This window comes from Miscanthus floridulus, chromosome 6 (assembly GCF_019320115.1).
Source record: "Miscanthus floridulus cultivar M001 chromosome 6, ASM1932011v1, whole genome shotgun sequence".
Taxonomy (NCBI): Eukaryota; Viridiplantae; Streptophyta; class Magnoliopsida; order Poales; family Poaceae; genus Miscanthus; species Miscanthus floridulus.
In genome coordinates, this window is record NC_089585.1 from 99,802,122 (window position 1) to 99,819,240 (window position 17,119).

Sequence of the window (17,119 nt, forward strand, 5' to 3'; positions counted from 1 at the left end):
GATCAAGTTTCCTGTCAGGGGCAAAGGATCTATGGTGCACGGCGTCGCGGCCTAGAGTGAAATTCCTTTTTTGGTTAGGCGCCTTCATGGCCACACGTGGACGGTAGAACGACGGCGTCGCCACGGTCTGCAGGATAACGACTGCCGCGGTTTGTGTGATCAGGAGAGCGAAACTGCTGATCATTTTGCTCCTCGGAGGTGTGGTCGCTGATCCTCCGTGGGGCACTGGGCCTGCCATGGATGCTGTCGCACCGAACGGGGGAGAAACGCTAGATTCGTGATGTGGGAGTGGGATGGTGTGCTAGTGTGCATGAATCTAAACGCGTGCAAGCCTATCAGGCTACATGCCGAACGATCTCAAATTGATCCCTCCAGTCCTTGCTTCAGACGCCAAATTTTAGGAGCAGCACATGGTTTCTTGGCCCCGGCCTGTTCCTGTTCTGTTACTTACCCATATCTTGTACTAGTATCAGCAGCATCTGTCGACAGAAAACGCAATAAAGTGGTTTTCCGCTGAAAATAAAGTTAGTTTGTAAATGAAAAAAAAAAACTCCCCCAACTAACGTCCACACATGGATTTCTTTGTACCAAACCCATATATCCAATGTGGGGGTAGAATAAAGAGGCTTAATTGAGCACAAGTTGCTTGCTAGTTGGCACGGTATGTCTGAAAGCAGTTTCTTCGAAGAAGAAAGTCGTCATTATTTCCAACCACTGGAGCCAATTGCACGTCCAAAGCTGCTTATAAGAGCAGCCAAGTCACATCCATATTCTGTCCACTAATAGACGACTCTCACCAAAATGGTCTCTTTCTCCTTCATCCGCATCCGCGTCCGCATGGTACTCATCTTACTCGCCGTCGCCGCAGCATGCGCCACCGCACTCACCCCACCACCATCCAATGCCACAGACCTTGCTGCACTGCTCGCCTTCAAAGCAATGCTCAAGGACCCCCTTGGTATCCTTGCCAGCAACTGGACTGCTGCTGCAGCATTCTGCTCGTGGGCGGGGGTCTCTTGTGACAGCAGGCAGCGCGTCACTGGCCTTGAGTTCAGCGACATGCCGCTCCAGGGCAGCATCACGCCACAGCTTGGTAATCTCTCTTTCCTCTCGACCCTTGTCCTCAGCAACACCAGCATCATGGGTCCCGCGCCACACGAGCTTGGCAGTCTGCCCTTGCTTCAAACTCTTGATCTATCACAGAACAGCTTGTCAGGTACCATCCCTCGCAACCTTGGCAACACCACTAGGCTTGAGATTCTTGATCTTGCTTACAATAACTTCTTTGGGGGGATTCCACATGAATTGCAAAATTTGCACAGCCTTAGTTCGTTAAGATTGCAACTTAATGATCTAAGCGGACCAATTCCGCAGAGCCTGTTCAACAGCACACCCAATTTGAGTGAAATACATCTTGGCTCGAATAGGTTGACAGGAGCAATTCCTGATAGTGTCAGCTCATTACTAAAGCTGGAGGTGCTTGTCCTAGAAAAAAATCTTCTCTCAGGCTCCATGCCACCTTCTTTGTTTAATATTTCGCAGCTTCAAGTACTATCTGTCGGACGAAACAATCTCTCAGGTCCCATTCCTGGAAATGAGAGCTTTCACCTCCCTATGCTGCAAGTGCTGATTCTCCAAGAAAACCATTTCAACGGGCCAATCCCTTTAGGACTCTCTGCATGTAAGAACCTTGACGAACTCTACGTTGGTGTGAACAATTTCACTGGTTCTGTGCCGTCATGGCTAGCAACACTTCCAAGCCTTACTGCAATATCCTTGTCAATGAATAACCTGACTGGAATGATCCCAGTTGAGCTGAGCAACCATACCGTGCTTCTTGTGTTGGACCTCAGTGAAAACAATCTACATGGGGAGATTCCACCAGAACTGGGACAGTTGAGAAACCTCCAGTTTCTAGGTCTTGCAAACAACCAAATAACTGGTGTCATTCCAGAATCCATAGGCAATCTATCCAACCTTACCCAAATAGACTTATTTGGAAACAGATTGACAGGATCAGTGCCGATGTCATTTAGCAACTTGCTGAATCTCCGTCGCATCTATGTTGATGAGAACCATCTCTCTGGGAATCTAGATTTCCTAGCTGCATTATCCAACTGCAGAAGCCTGACTACCATTGGCATAGCAAACAATGAGTTCACAGGGAGGCTACCAACTTCAATTGGAAACCTTAGCACGCTGCTAGAAACTTTTCAAGTAGCTAACAACAACATCAATGGAAGCATCCCCGGTACATTGGCTAACCTTACCAGCTTATTAGAACTGTATCTTGGTGGAAACAACCTGAGTGGGAAGATCCCTACACCAATCACTGCAATGAACAATCTCCAAGAATTGGACCTCTCCTACAACAGCTTGTCTGGCACCATCCCAGAAGAAATCAGTAGATTAACAAACCTAGTTCATTTACGTCTTGACAGCAATAAACTAACTGGTCCCATTCCAAGCAATATCAATAGCCTAAGCCAGCTGCAAATTATGACATTATCCCAAAACTCATTGTCTTCAACCATACCAACAAGTCTGTGGGATCTTCAGAACCTCATTGAGCTTGATTTGTCACAGAACTCTTTAAGTGGGTTCCTGCCTGCTGATGTTGGAAAATTGACAGCAATTACCGGGATGGATTTATCAGGAAACAAGCTATCAGGTGACATCCCAGTTTCCTTGGGTGAACTCCGCATGATGATATATCTCAATCTGTCCAGAAATTTATTCCAAGGATCAATACCTGGTTCATTTGGCAATATGCTTAATATTGAGGAATTGGATCTATCCTCCAATGCACTTTCTGGTGCCATCCCAAAATCCTTGACCAATCTCACTTACCTTGCCAACTTGAACCTTTCTTTTAACAGATTGGATGGACAGATACCAGAAGGAGGAGTGTTCTCAAATATCACACTCAAATCATTGATGGGGAACAATGCGCTGTGTGGCCTTCCTCGCCTAGGTATAGCTCAGTGCCAGAACACCAGCAATCAGTCGCGACCAAAAAACCTGTTGATAAAAGTTTTACTACCTTCATTACTGGCATTTTTCGCTTTAGCTGTGTTCTTGTATATGTTGGTAAGAATGAAGGTGAACAACCAAAGAAAGATGCTAGTACCCTCAGACACAGACTTGCAGAACTATCAGGTGATCTCATACTATGAACTTGTTCGTGCAACCAGCAACTTCACCGATGATAATTTGCTAGGGGAAGGAAGCTTTGGTAAGGTCTTCAAAGGTGAGCTAGATAATGGATCTTTGATAGCAGTGAAGGTACTAAACATGCAGCACGAATCAGCTTCCAAGAGCTTTGACAAAGAATGCAGTGCACTTCGAATGGCTCGGCATCGGAATCTGGTGAAGATAATTAGCACTTGTTCCAATCTTGACTTCAAAGCACTAATTCTTGAGTATATGCCTCATGGTAGTTTGGATGATTGGTTGTACTCAAATAATGGGAGGCAACTCAGTTTCCTCCAAAGGGTTGGCATCATGCTGGATGTTGCAATGGCACTGGAGTATCTCCATCACCAGCATTTTGAAGCTGTCCTGCATTGTGATTTAAAGCCAAGCAATATCTTGCTTGACAAGGACATGATTGCACATGTTTCTGACTTCGGCATTTCCAAGTTGCTAGTTGGAGATGACAACTCCATCACATTAACAAGCATGCCCGGAACTGTAGGATACATGGCTCCAGGTATTTTTTTTAGTTCCTCTTGCAACGCATGACACTAAATGTATTATTATAGTTATTTAAGCTAACCAGCTTTCTTCTGACATGGATTGAACAGAGTTCGGATCAACAGGAAAAGCATCACGGGCCAGTGATGTTTACAGCTATGGAATTGTTCTCCTTGAAGTCTTCATGAGGAAAAGGCCGATCGATTCAATGTTTGTCGGTGACATCAGCTTGAGGCAGTGGGTTAGTCAAGCATTCCCATATCAGCTCACAAATGTCGTTGACAGTAGCATACAAAAGGAGCTTAATAATGGTATTCAAGACACAAGTAAACCTCCTGAGAACTTCAGTATCTTGAGTACCTGCCTAGCGTCCATAATTGATTTGGCCTTGCTTTGTTCAAGTGCTACACCTGATGAAAGGATCCCAATGAGTGATGTGGTTGTTAAGTTAAACAAGATCAAGTCAAACTACAGTTCAATGGTTGCAGTTCCTGGCATTGCCTAACAAGAAAGAAACATAGCACATTTGTGCTGTCAGGTTTCTGAAGCAAATGTAATGACGTGAACGTGTATTGTAGCTTGAATTATACACCAATTGTTGGCTGTTTAAGTTTTGAGTCATGAACGCTTTGTAATCCCGTTGAACTTTGTTAGTGTTGCAGTTAATTTGTTAGGCGTAGAATCGCGGGTGGCAGGTGATGTGCCCTGGCCACGCTGTGACCGCCAAGTGTCTGTCCCCGCCACGACGTCGCGCGCTGCGCGTCCCATGGCAACCCGAAAGAAACGGGCGTCGTGGAGCCGGTCGTGGTGGCGGGGTGTTCGGGCTTCAAGCCCATGTATCCATCTATCTAAGTGAATGAAAAACTGCGGAAAAAGCTGCGACAGTTGGCAGCGCCATCGTGTGTGTTCTTCTCCAGTTCGCGTGTGTGTCCAAGGGTTTTAGTTGTCTCGGTCACCGCCGATCCCCGACGGCGCCGTTGCTGATCCAGGAGCTGAGCTCGGTCTCAGTTCCAACACCAATGATGCTAATAACCGTATTGTTGACTGAAAGGGAAAATTGATGCTTTATGTTAGCTAAACTAGAGCACGCATATGTAATCTTTTGTTCAATTGAGTCATAGTTCAGCTAGATAGGGGATGGACACGATCGGTGGCGTGCTAGATCGTGATCCAGCCCGAGTCGGTCGGTTAGTTGGAGCCACGGCGAGTATTGCGCACGCGGTGCGTGTCGCGGTGAAACGGCGCGCACACAATGCGCGGCGTGGCGCGGGGATCGCGGGCGTCTGTGCCCAAGATCAGGTCATGCATCATATGTATAAAAGGCATGAATAAAGGACCGAAAGCGCTGCGATATCGGGCGGCACAAATCTATTCTTCTCGTGTTCGTGTTTGCAACTACTCAGCTCTCGTTCCCGGTGACTGCGCACCGGCGGCTGGTGATCGCGCTCCAGCGGTACTTCGGCGACGTCGTGTTCCTGATCTTGGGCAACGTTCTGTCCCTTCAAGTGGTATCGGAGCCGAGGTTGGTCGGAGGCGGAGGTGTTCGCCGGTGGAGAGGAGTAGTAGAGCACGTCAGGTGACCTAGATCACCAATTCGGAGGAGGAGGTGCTCTGAACCCCAATATCGTCGAGATGGGCACTTCTGGGGAGAAAGAGTCCATGGATCGGGCATTCAATCAGGCCGCTGGCAATTTGGTGTGGCCGATGCTCTCCCGAACAAATTATCAAGAGTGGTCGTCGCACATTCAGTGCAATCTAGAGGGTATGTTCCTCTGGGATGCGGTCACATCTGACCCTGACAAGATGGAGCGGCAGCGAGATCGTTTGGCCCTAGGGGCCATGCTGCGTGGCGTTCCGCAGGAGATGCACTCGATGCTCTTGAACAAGAAGACTATGAAGGAGGCATGGGAGGCAATCAAGACGATGAGGCTCGGGGCAGATCGTGTCAAGGAGGTGAATGCCCAGAAGTTGCTGGCTGAATTCGAGTCCATCGCGTTCAAGCTAGGCGAGGCCATTGATGAATTTGCAATGCGCATCACGAAGCTTGTTACAGAGCTACGAGGGCTTGGGGAGGAGAGTGTCACTGATTCACGGATGGTGAAGAAGTTCCTCCGCGTGGTACCACCACGTTACAGCCAGGTAGCAGTAGCGATCGAGATGTTCAAAGACATGAAGAGCTTGACCATTGAGGAGCTCGTCGGTCACCTTCGGGCGGCGGAGGATAGGTTCGAACCCTCGGTGGAACAAGTCGTGGAGAAAACTGGCAAGCTCCTGTTAACAGAGGAGGAGTGGATGGCCAGGAATAAGAGCCGCATGCAGTCGGAGTCGTCCTCGACATCCGGCGGAAAGAGTGGCGGGCACTATGTCAAGAAGGAGAAGTCTGGGGCGCGTGGCGACGGCGGTGTGCGTGACTCCGGAGGAAGACAACTCACGTCGATGGGCACACCACGACGGAAAGGCAAGTGCAACAAATGTGGCATCTACGGGCACTTTGCAAAAGAGTGCAAGACGAAAGAAAAGAAGGAACGACGGGAAGCAGCCCATCACGCCAATGGCGATGTTGAAGTTGGGGCGCTCCTGGTGGCTCAAGTTTGCACGGTGGCGAGGACACCGATAGCAGAAGATCAGCGCGTGTTCTTGAATCAAGAACGTGTGTTTCCGGCAGAATATAGGGACGGGGCGTGGATACTAGACACCGGTGCCAAAAACCATATGACCGGCTGCCGGAAGGCACTGACCAGCCTGGATGAGTCAGTGCGAGGAGCTGTTCGCTTTGGTGATGGATCCATGGTGGAGATACAAGGCATAGGAGCCGTGACCATCGCCGGGAAGAATGAGGATCATCGGGTTCTCACTGAGGTATATTACATTCCATATCTTAAGTGCAATATTGTAAGCCTCGGTCAGTTAGAAGAAGCTGGATGTCGGGTCGAGATAGATCATGGCGTCATGGAGGTGTTTGAGCATAGCTGGCCTGCATACAGGCAGCGTGGTGTTCTGATACAGGCAGAGAGGAGAAACCGATTGTATGTGTTGAAGCTGAACCTCACTGCTCCAGTGTGCCCGCTGACCAAGTTGGAGGAGGCTGCATGGATGTGGCATGCCAGATATGGGCATCTGAACTTTAGGGCGCTGCATGATCTTGGCGCCAAGATGATGGTGGAAGGGATACCTCTGATCAAGCGGGCAGAACAGGTATGTGATGGGTGTGCTCTGGGGAAGCAACACCGGGCACCGTTTCCACAGGCGTCGACATATAAAGCATCAGCCGGGCTTGAAATGGTGCATAGTGACCTTTGCGGTCAGATCACGCTGCCCACGCCGGGTGGCAAAGCATACTTCCTGCTTGTTGTTGATGATTTTAGTCGCTACATGTGGCTAGAGCTGTTGACATCCAAAGATGAGGCACTTGGGTGTCTGAAAAAGATTGTGGTGGCGGCTGAGGTGGAGTCTGGCCGTCGCCTAAAAGCATTCAGATCAGATCGAGGTGGCGAATTCAATTCAGCCGCGGTGATTGCTTTTTGCAGTGAGAAGGGCATAAAGCATTATACAACCACGCCGTACTCGCCTCAACAGAATGGCGTTGTTGAGCGACGAAACCAGACAGTTGTAGAGATGGCTCGTTATCTGCTCAAGTCAATGCAGGTACCGAGCAAGTTCTGGGGGGAGGCAGTAAAGACGGCGGTGTATATCTTGAATAGATCACCAACTAAAAGTCTGAATCAGAAGACTCCGTTTAAAGCTTGGTTTGGGCGAAAACCGAGTGTCCGACATTTGCGTACTTTTGGCTGTGTTGCTTATGCGAAGCGCAATGGACCGGGGGTAACTAAGTTGGCTGACAGATCCATCCCGGGAGTGTTTCTTGGGTATGAACCAGGAACAAAAGGGTATAGGGTGTTTGATCCTGTTAATGAGAAGCTCATGTTGTCGAGGGACGTGGTCTTTGATGAAAAGAAGCCGTGGAATTGGGGGGAGAAAGCCAGCAGCTCTAGTGGTGGAGCGGCAACACCCAGCACATTCAGCGTTCAGTACCCCGATACTGACACTGTTCATTGTCCGACAACGGGCAGCGATTCAGCTCCGGGCGCTGATTCATTCGTTGATGGTGCACCGACCTCACCTGCTGCAACAATTCCACTCGAAGATGGTGAGGGGAGTCCACATACACCACCTCACACTCCCATCGCGGGCAATCAAGGATCAACACCACCGGCAGCACAAATTCAGTGGGCATCACCACCATCAGACGCCTCTGCAGATTCAGATGGAGGGCCTAGGCGATATAGGACCATTCCAAATTTGCTTGACACCACAGAAGAAATTCATGATATGGAGTACAGTGGGTTATGCTTGGTTGCTGCAGAAGAGCCTAGATCGGTGGAAGAGGCTATGAAGGAACAGTGCTGGAGGCAAGCCATGCAGGTTGAAATGCAGGCGATAGAGGAGAACAGAACCTGGGAGGTGTCTGATCTGCCAGCAAGACAGAGGGCAATTGGCCTTAAGTGGGTTTTCAAAGTGAAAAAAAAAACCCAGAAGGAAAAGTTGTAAAACACAAAGCAAGGTTAGTGGCTAAGGGTTATGCTCAGCAGCAAGGTGTCGATTTCGATGAGGTTTTTGCTCCTGTGGCCAGAATTGAAACAGTGAGGGTTTTGCTAGCGCTAGCAGCACAATGAGGTTGGTAGGTACACCATATGGATGTGAAATCCGCTTTTCTGAATGGAGACCTGACTGAGACAGTGTTTGTGCAGCAACCTCCTGGTTTTATGATTGGCAAAGGTGACAAAGTGTTGAAATTGAGAAAAAGCACTTTATGGGCTGAGGCAAGCACCAAGGGCCTGGAATTTTAAACTTGATAAGGAGTTGTTGAACCTTGGCTTTGTGAGAAGTAAAATTGAGCATGATGTATACAGGAGAGCCGGCAAAAGATCATTCTTAATTGTGGGTGTTTATGTTGATGATCTGGTAATCTCAGGGCCACATGTCAGTGACATAGTGCAATTCAAGCAGGAGATGCGGAAAAAATTCAGCATGAGTGACTTGGGACTTCTGAGCTATTACTTGGGAATCGAAGTGAAGCAAGGAAGTGATGGGATCACATTGAGTCAGAGTGCTTATGCACTGAAAATCTTGGAAAATGCAGGAATGATGAACTGCAATCCATGTGCTACTCCAATGGAGGCAAGACTCAAACTCACAAGAGCAGTAGAAGATGAGGTGGTGAATCCTACAACATATAGAAGTATTATTGGGAGCTTGAGGTATATAGTAAACACCAGACCAAATCTTGCATATTCGGTTGGTGTAGCTAGCAGATATATGGAAGCTCCAACTAAGCAACGCTGGGCTGCTGTGAAACACATTCTCAGGTACTTGAAGGGTACAGTCGAGTTTGGCTGCAGGTATGATCGTGGGACTGCACTAAAACCCCTCTTGCTAGGGTATAGTGACAGTGACTATGCAGGTGACACCGAGGACAGGAAAAGTACCACTAGAGTTGTCTATTTCCTTGGGAATAGTTTGGTCACCTGGGCTTCATAGAAACAAAAGATAGTTGCTCTTTCATCTTGTGAAGCTGAGTATGTGGCAGCAGCAGCAGCAGCATGTCAGGGTGTGTGGCTTAGTCGGTTGATCAGTGATTTGATGGGAACAAAGGAGATGCCAGTGAAGCTGTTGATGGACAACATGTCGGCCATCGCCCTAAGTAAGAATCCAGTGTATCACGATAGAAGCAAACACATAGATACAAGGTATCATTTCATTCGCGAGTGCATTGAGCAAGGCAAGGTGGAGGTAGATCATGTCAGGACTGAAGAGCAGCTCGCTGATATATTCACCAAAGCTTTGGGAAGGGTGAGGTTTCTGGAGCTTCGACAGGCGCTGGGCATCATGAAGGTGCATCAAGTTTAGGGGGAGTTTGTTAGCTAAATTAGAGCACGCATATGTAATCTTTTGTTCAATTGAGTCATAGTTCAGCTAGATAGGGGATGGACACGATCGGTGGCGTGCTAGATCGTGATCCAGCCTGAGTCGGTCGGTTAGTTGGCGCCACGGCGAGTATTGCGCACGCGGTGCGTGTCGTGGTGAAACGGCGCGCACACAATGCGCGACGTGACGCGGGGATCGCGGGCGCCTGTGCCCAAGATCAGGTCATGCATCATATGTATAAAAGGCATGAATAAAGGACCGAAAGCGCTGCGATATCGGGCGGCACAAATCTATTCTTCTCGTGTTCGTGTTTGCAACTACTCAGCTCCCGTTCCAGGTGACTGCGCACCGGCGGCTGGTGATCGCGCTCCAGCGGTACTCCGGCGACGTCGTGTTCCTGATCTTGGGCAACGTTCTGTCCCTTCACTTTACACTCTCCACCTCACTTTCATGTTTCTCGCTATCGTTGATGTGTGTGTTCTGAAGGCAGGAAAAATAAGCTACGGTTCAGTCAACTGAATGGGATTTAAAACTGAGGTTCTTCACTATAGGCCTGGTAGGCTGGTATTGCGGATTATAGTGATTCCGCCAAACCAGAACCGAAGCGCATTGCCAAACCTATCCCAACTCTTTCATAACGTTCTGCATCTCCGCCCGCCACATTTGCGATCCTAGTGCTGGATCGCAGAGGAGCGGCTGATGCAGGTCGGTAGCATATGCAAAGAAACTCAAGAGAGAACCTAGAAGAGAATAGTACTCAGAACCAGGTACTCACAGCGGCGTGGCGGCACGAGCGGGGGTAAGCGCAGTGCAGCGGCGCTCGCTCGGGGAACCGCCGTCGTTGGCCGAACCCGCAATCAGGTACTCCATCTTTGCCTGGAGTGGAGAGCAACAGGTAGGTGCAGACTGCGGGCGGCAGGAGAGCATAGTTGTTGCCTTGTTGGGCTGGTTCGTGGGCCAACAAAGAAAAAACCTCGGCCCGCACACGTCCCTGAACCAGCTAGTTTCTTTCTTTCTACTCTGTGCGTTCCAACGGTCAAAAGGGCTCTTTCATCTTGACTGTACGAATTTCAACTCAGATCATATCAAATGGTTGGACAGGACCAGCTCGCTGGCCGCAAGCGCCAGCGCCGCCCGAGAATGGTGTCTGTTGAGATTAATTAATTAGGATTAATTATTTAGTGATCAAATTGTTAATCTCGTCATTAACAACTGCTAATGACAGTTCCATGTAGACATAATAGATAGGCACATTTTCACATATAGACATCTTTTCACATAGTCATTGACAAGGCAACTGCCTTTATATATACACTACTGTTCATCGATAGAAACAGACATCGGTCATTTTGCATCGACCACTTTTCTCTTTAACACGTTATCCGCACCGGAGGGAGCAGTGGTCGCCGTTCGTCGCCGCGCTCGGAGCCGACGCTCTAGTTCGCCCCCGGTGTCTGCCCGACGCATGGCCCAGTCATGTCCGTCGGGCGCGTGGGGGCATCGCCGGAGACGCCGCCGATGCTGTCGACGTTGTCGAGGCCGTTGACTTCGCCGTTGCCACCACCACCACCGCTGTCGTCGACCGCGCTCGCACTGCCATGGAACGGAGACGGTGGCTCCATGGCCGCGCGCCGTGGCGCCCCTCCGCTCCCCAACCGTAGAGCCGGTGCGGAGGCTTGGTCGCCCGGCTTTGCCTACGACCTCCACCGACCCGCACGCTCGCCTACGTCGATGTGGCGGCCAACCGCCGCCAGGGCCTAGTTGGAACGCCCTCGGAGCCGGGTTCATCTCCACCTCGGCTGAGGAGGGGCAGTTCCCCGCCTCTGAGCGGCCTGGGAAGGGCCGGTGGGGGCGGATCCGTCGCTCCCGGCTTGCAGCGACGGCCTCCGTGGTCGGAGCTCGCCGGAAATGGCCGGGTTCTTCCCCGATGGCCAGCGTCCATGGCCGGTGCACAGGCCTCGGCTCGAGCCCGCCATGAAAGGAGGAAGAGGAGGCACAAGACGGTAGTTTCACACATCAAGGCGGCAAGAGCAAAAAAGCAGTAGCGGCGGCAGCAGTGACCGGCGAGGAGAAGGCGGTGGCGGCTGTAACACCCTAAAATTGGACCTAGTTTAAAAATCACTAAAAATTTGAACTTTTTAAAACATTGCATAGGAGCTAGCATATATAACCAACATAGGAATTTTTACAAATAAATTAACATAGGAAAATAAAACTTGATGTGTGAAACTTGATGTGTGAATGTTTGCTTGGCTTATTGAACTTATGGTGGTACATTTTTGCACACTCATGCATTCAAATTTGAATTTAAAAACCATTTAAACACATGCATACTTGAGCTGGGAAAAAGAAAGAGGAATTAGGAAATGGAAAAGGCCACTTGCGCTGAATCTCTCCCTCTCCCTCCCTTAGGCCCGCAGCAGCAGCCCACCTCCATCCCTCCTTCCCTCCTTTCTCCTGCGCGAGATGGCCCAGCAGCACCGCGGCCCAGCTGCAGCCCAAGCCTCGCCCGCGCTCCTCTCTTCCCCTCTCCTTCTCCCTGACACCTAGGCCCCGCCCGTCAACTTCGTCGTCGACCTAAAGCCGGTAGCCGTACGCGGCACAACGTCGCGCGTCAATGCTCCACCAGCACCACCCCGGTGCCAGCAGAGGTCAGCGGTGACACGGTGACAACGGGACCCCACGATGCCCCTCCTTTCTCCTCCTCTTCCCTCTCCTCCCTCACTGTGAGCTCGTCAACACTAGCGCCATGGTCGCCTCCGTGCCGAGCCACCGAAGTAGCCGCCAAGGCACTTTGACGTGCGCGTGGGTAAGCTCCAGCTATGGTGACATGACCAGACGAGGTCAACCGTGTGAGCACGTGGTGGATAAGAACGACCATGAGACATATCTCGCCGTCGGGACACCGGCCTAGCCGGCCTATAAATAGGCCTGGCCAGTGACACTCTCGCCTCACCCACTCCACCATCAGCTCTGTCGGAGGGCGGGAACACACCGTCTCCCCCTCCACTTCCCCTTTCTCCTCTTCCTTTCCACTTTCTCCCATTTTCCCCAATTCGGGAGTTCATCGGCACCATTAGTGCCACCTCCCCTCTTCTTCTCCGCTGCGACATCGGCCGATTGGAGTGACCGGTGAGTCCCCAAGCTTCTCCTCTTTCGTTTTCCGTAGCTAGTTGGTAGCTTAGGTCTCTGTGTTGCGCTGCCCGTGTGCGCCCTGCTCCTCCGAGCCACCATGGCCGTCGGCCATCACTAGCAAGGCCACCCCGGGGCACACCACCACCACCACTACACTCCTTACTCACTCGCACACACGTACATGTAGTTAGTTGTTTAGGATAGGGCCTAAAGGGCTGAGTCCACCGCATGGCGCCGCCATGACCCCTTCGGTGAGCCGCCACCACCACCGTGGGCACCCGCTGCCGTCGGAGATCCCGCCACTAGCTGCGGCGTGACCTTGCGAGCTCCGTCCACCACTCGACCATCACCGCCGAGGCCCGACGCCACCGGTGTGGCCAACTCCAGCGAGCCTCCCCTCCCCTCCCCTGTTCCGACGATGCAGCAGCCACCTCCATCCGTCACCGTCTCCCCTCCTCACTCTTCTCTGTCTCTGCCATGTGGGACCAGGTGGAAACGGCGTTGTCGTCATCCCTCCGTCCCCGTCCGTCCCTCTCTCTCTCTCTTATTCACTTACACGTGGGCCCAAGGCCATAACGCCAATGCCGCTGTCACTACTGACGTAGGTAGGGTGGCCCATCGGTCATACACACACACCACACACAACGTAGGGTATGCTTTAGAAAATGCTAGGTACACCCGGCTAGTGTACACAGAGAGCTAAAAATACATTTTTCTGACTTAGAAAATTCACATAAAATTGTAAATAAACTAGATATATTAGGGAATTTAATCATGTAGTTTACACATATTTTCATGCACCAGAAAATGCATATAAAATTCCACCTATTTAAATAGCTATAGGATAAACTTCTAAATTATATAACTTTTAAACCCTAACTTATTTTTACATGAAACCACCTCTAAAATTCATCTAAAATCCAACCCTATCATTTGCACCTAGTGCCACCATAGTGTTCCATGTTTGTTTTTGCCCTTTTCTTTTGTGGTTAGTGGTAGTTTTATTTCGACCGATATGCCTGACAGACGACGGTCGAATTTCGTAGACGTGCCGAAAGGTGACAACGGCGAAGGCAAGTCCTAGCTCCCCTCTCTACCATCTTGCTTTAAACTACTGAAATACTAAAACATGACTATAAAATTATTACCATAGAATATGAGCTCGGTTAATGTAATATGATTAAGATAAATGGTTATCTTATTATTTTATGAGCTCCACGTTATGAATAGATTTAGGGATAATAATGGAACTTAAAACTTGTTAACCTGAAACTAAACCCCGACATGGGGCGAGTGGTGGCGAACTATGAAGGTAGTTTACCATGGCAGGGATGCCTGGAGAGGATTCCTATGGGAGATGCTCGCCTCGGTCACATAAGAACCGGTTCGTAGTCCCTCTCGCCTAGTAAGTTATTTTGTACAGCCACGTGTCTATATGGGTAGGCTTGATCTCACATCCCATTAGATAGAAGTATAATTTCTACTAGAAGGCTGGTGTAGGCAGCGGAATATCAGGAGCCGACATGGGGAATAGGTTTTCTTCCGTGGTCCGGTTGGCGTGGTTGCTATGTGATTTTCCACGTTAAGCTTTTGGTTTTTGGCCACGTTTGAGCCCTTTGTTTTCTTGGCCGTGTTCGAGCCATGTTTTTCTTTTGTGATGATTTGGTATCACCACGTTTGGGGGGATTTGGTATCTTCCCGGTTTTGTGTTTCCAACCCCTGAGAAGTCGTAGTAGAGTTATATGGACATCTAAGGTCACGTACATTCAGATATGAGGTCTCGTTAGGTCTATTTCGTCCACTGATCATGGATGAGGTTGCACCTATTGTGTGGAGAAATTTGTACACCTCAGCAGAGTTACCTAAACCTATTTGAATAGCCATGTCCTTGGAATGGGCAAATGCTAGGATGGGATACTTTGATTAGTTTTACTTTTATGTGTAATGAAACTGGTAACGGAATTGATGCTAACCCGGGTACTAGTGGGAATGGTAATACTCCGCTAGGACCTAATCTTTAATTATAATCACCACTACACTTCTATTTCCACCCTATGGTTAGGGCTTGCTGAGTACCTAAGTAATCACCCATTATTGACTCACAGACCTCGGCACTGAAGAAGACTATGACTTTGATGAAGAAGCATACCACGAGGATTAGAGTTCCTGCTAGGAGATTCATTCGTAGGAGTATGACATCAAGGCTAGGGTTTCGACCGCGTTCAAGTTGCCTCTAGAATAGGACACCGCTTCGCTGTATAATAATCCCGCTCTAGAGACCACCAATAATGTTGTTTCATGGCCGTACTCTTCCGCTAGATATGTAGCCTATAACCGTGCCCCTTCGGGCCACTGTTGTAAAACCTTATTTCTAGATATCAATAAAGTTTGGAACCTTTTATCATATATCTGTGTACCATTCTTGCGATTTGTGCGTGATCCTTGTGCAAATATGGATGCACTTAGGACTCTCAAATTGAGGGGACAACAGCGGTGGTGGCCACAGGCCAAGCGACAGTGACGGTAGTGGAAACCCTAACCACCGGCCTTATATAGGACGCACGCATATCGGTGCCTGGCTGGGCCAAAATGGTCTCCCTCCTGGCTTGCTGGTGGGTCGTCCACTGGCGGCTGGGCCATGCTCTGACCTGGCCAGAGCTAGGCCGTGCTCTGCCCTGGCCAGAGCTGGGCCGCACTTGGCCAGCTGGCTGGGCCGTGCGCCTAGCGGCCAGGCTACGCCCCCTAGCTTGCTTTGTTGCTTGCATGGGCTGAATTTGCCCTGTCTTATGCCTAGAAAAAAATTGTTTCTTTGTTATTTCCTTCTCAACAGTAGTACAATTAATTAGCATATGGTTTAGCTAATTTAATTTCCTGCAGAACATCAGTTATTTGTATTGTTTGGTGTTGCTCTGTACCTATTGTACATTGTCATTGTATATAAATATGGTTTTATCTTATTATATTACAATGCAATCTGTGATTCTATAATATTTCGGAGTATGTTGGTGCACCAAAACCCCATTTTACACCACATACATATTACACTTGTAACTTTGATTATTTAATTAGAAAATGTTGGTGCACCCAAACCCCTGTTTTGCACCAACATATATGTTGCATTTGTAATTTTATAATAGAATTGGGTATGTTGGTGCCCCCAAACCCCTTTTGCACCACATACATGTTAAATTAGCTAGTGACTTAGATGCAATTTAACAAAGTTATCCATAGAATTAGAAAATTTTAATTGTTGTAGGTTTAAAATTGCAATATATATCTTGATTATTTTGGTAAATTAACACAAGGTAATGGAGTCTATGGCATTGGTTGCGTTTAATTCCTTGTGAATTATCCTGCCTAGAGACCATGCCATAGCAGTGATTAAATCACCCGTTACTAAGAGGTCTACATCTTATTTCTCTAAAACTTGATGATTACCTCTACTGTGTTTTTATCCAAAATAATGGTTTTGGCTTGTTATAAATGGTCTACATCTATTTTCATCGTATTATTTTGTTATTACACAAGATGGTAGAAACCTAAGCTATGGCTGTGTTTAATTCACTTATGAATTATCCTGCCCAGAGACCATGCTTAGGCAGCAATATATTTGCCTACCATAAAGATCTACTCTTTGTCTTTGACTTAGAGACTATCTGCCTTGTGTATATTAAAATTTATGATGATTTGTTGTATGGTATACATAATTTTTGTGATTACCTACAACACTCCAAAACTATGATAAGATATAAACTTTAAAAATATTGCATTTAGTATTACAACATTATCATGTTGATTTTAATTTACCATACGGTAAATTAATTAATCCATGGTTGTCCACGTAGGATCATAGCCACTAAGGAGTTCGAGGAACTCGCGTTAAATGTCAGCAATTACCCTACACGGGCTTCTGATATCAAGATAGTGCTTGCATCTCATAGTCTTTTGGCTACAATTCAGGAACCCCAAACTGGGGTTGTCCTGCAAGATAATCATACCTATACTGTTTTGGCTTTGCTATGGTTTTATATTCATAACGACCTTAAATCTAAATACCTTATAATTGAAAATCCTCGCAAATTATGTGTCGCTCTTAAGGAGCGATATGAACAGCAAAAAGAACTTATTTGGCCTGAGGCCAATCATGAATGGAATTATTTATGTCTCTAAGATTTCAAATCTATGGTAGACTATAATCACGTTGTTCATAGGATTTGTTCTAAGTTGAAATTTTATGAGAAAGAGACAATGGATGCTGATAAGATAGAGAAAATACTCTCTACTATGCTTTAGTCTGATAGAGTATTGCAACAGCAATACAAAGCTCATAATTACCAGCTTTATTCCTAGCTTATTTATACAT

The 17,119-nt window shown here is 48.3% G+C and overlaps 1 protein-coding gene across 1 annotated transcript; it reads left to right on the forward strand.

Annotated features, from left to right (window-relative positions):
• The first annotated feature begins 686 nt into the window (after window positions 1-686).
• Window positions 687-4,521, forward strand: LOC136456418 (receptor kinase-like protein Xa21). Its single transcript, XM_066456283.1, has 2 exons — window positions 687-3,712; window positions 3,807-4,521. The coding sequence occupies exons 1-2, from the start codon at window positions 802-804 to the stop codon at window positions 4,199-4,201; spliced, it is 3,306 nt and encodes a 1,101-aa protein (XP_066312380.1). The 5' UTR covers window positions 687-801; the 3' UTR covers window positions 4,202-4,521.
• Window positions 4,522-17,119: the final 12,598 nt, after the last annotated feature.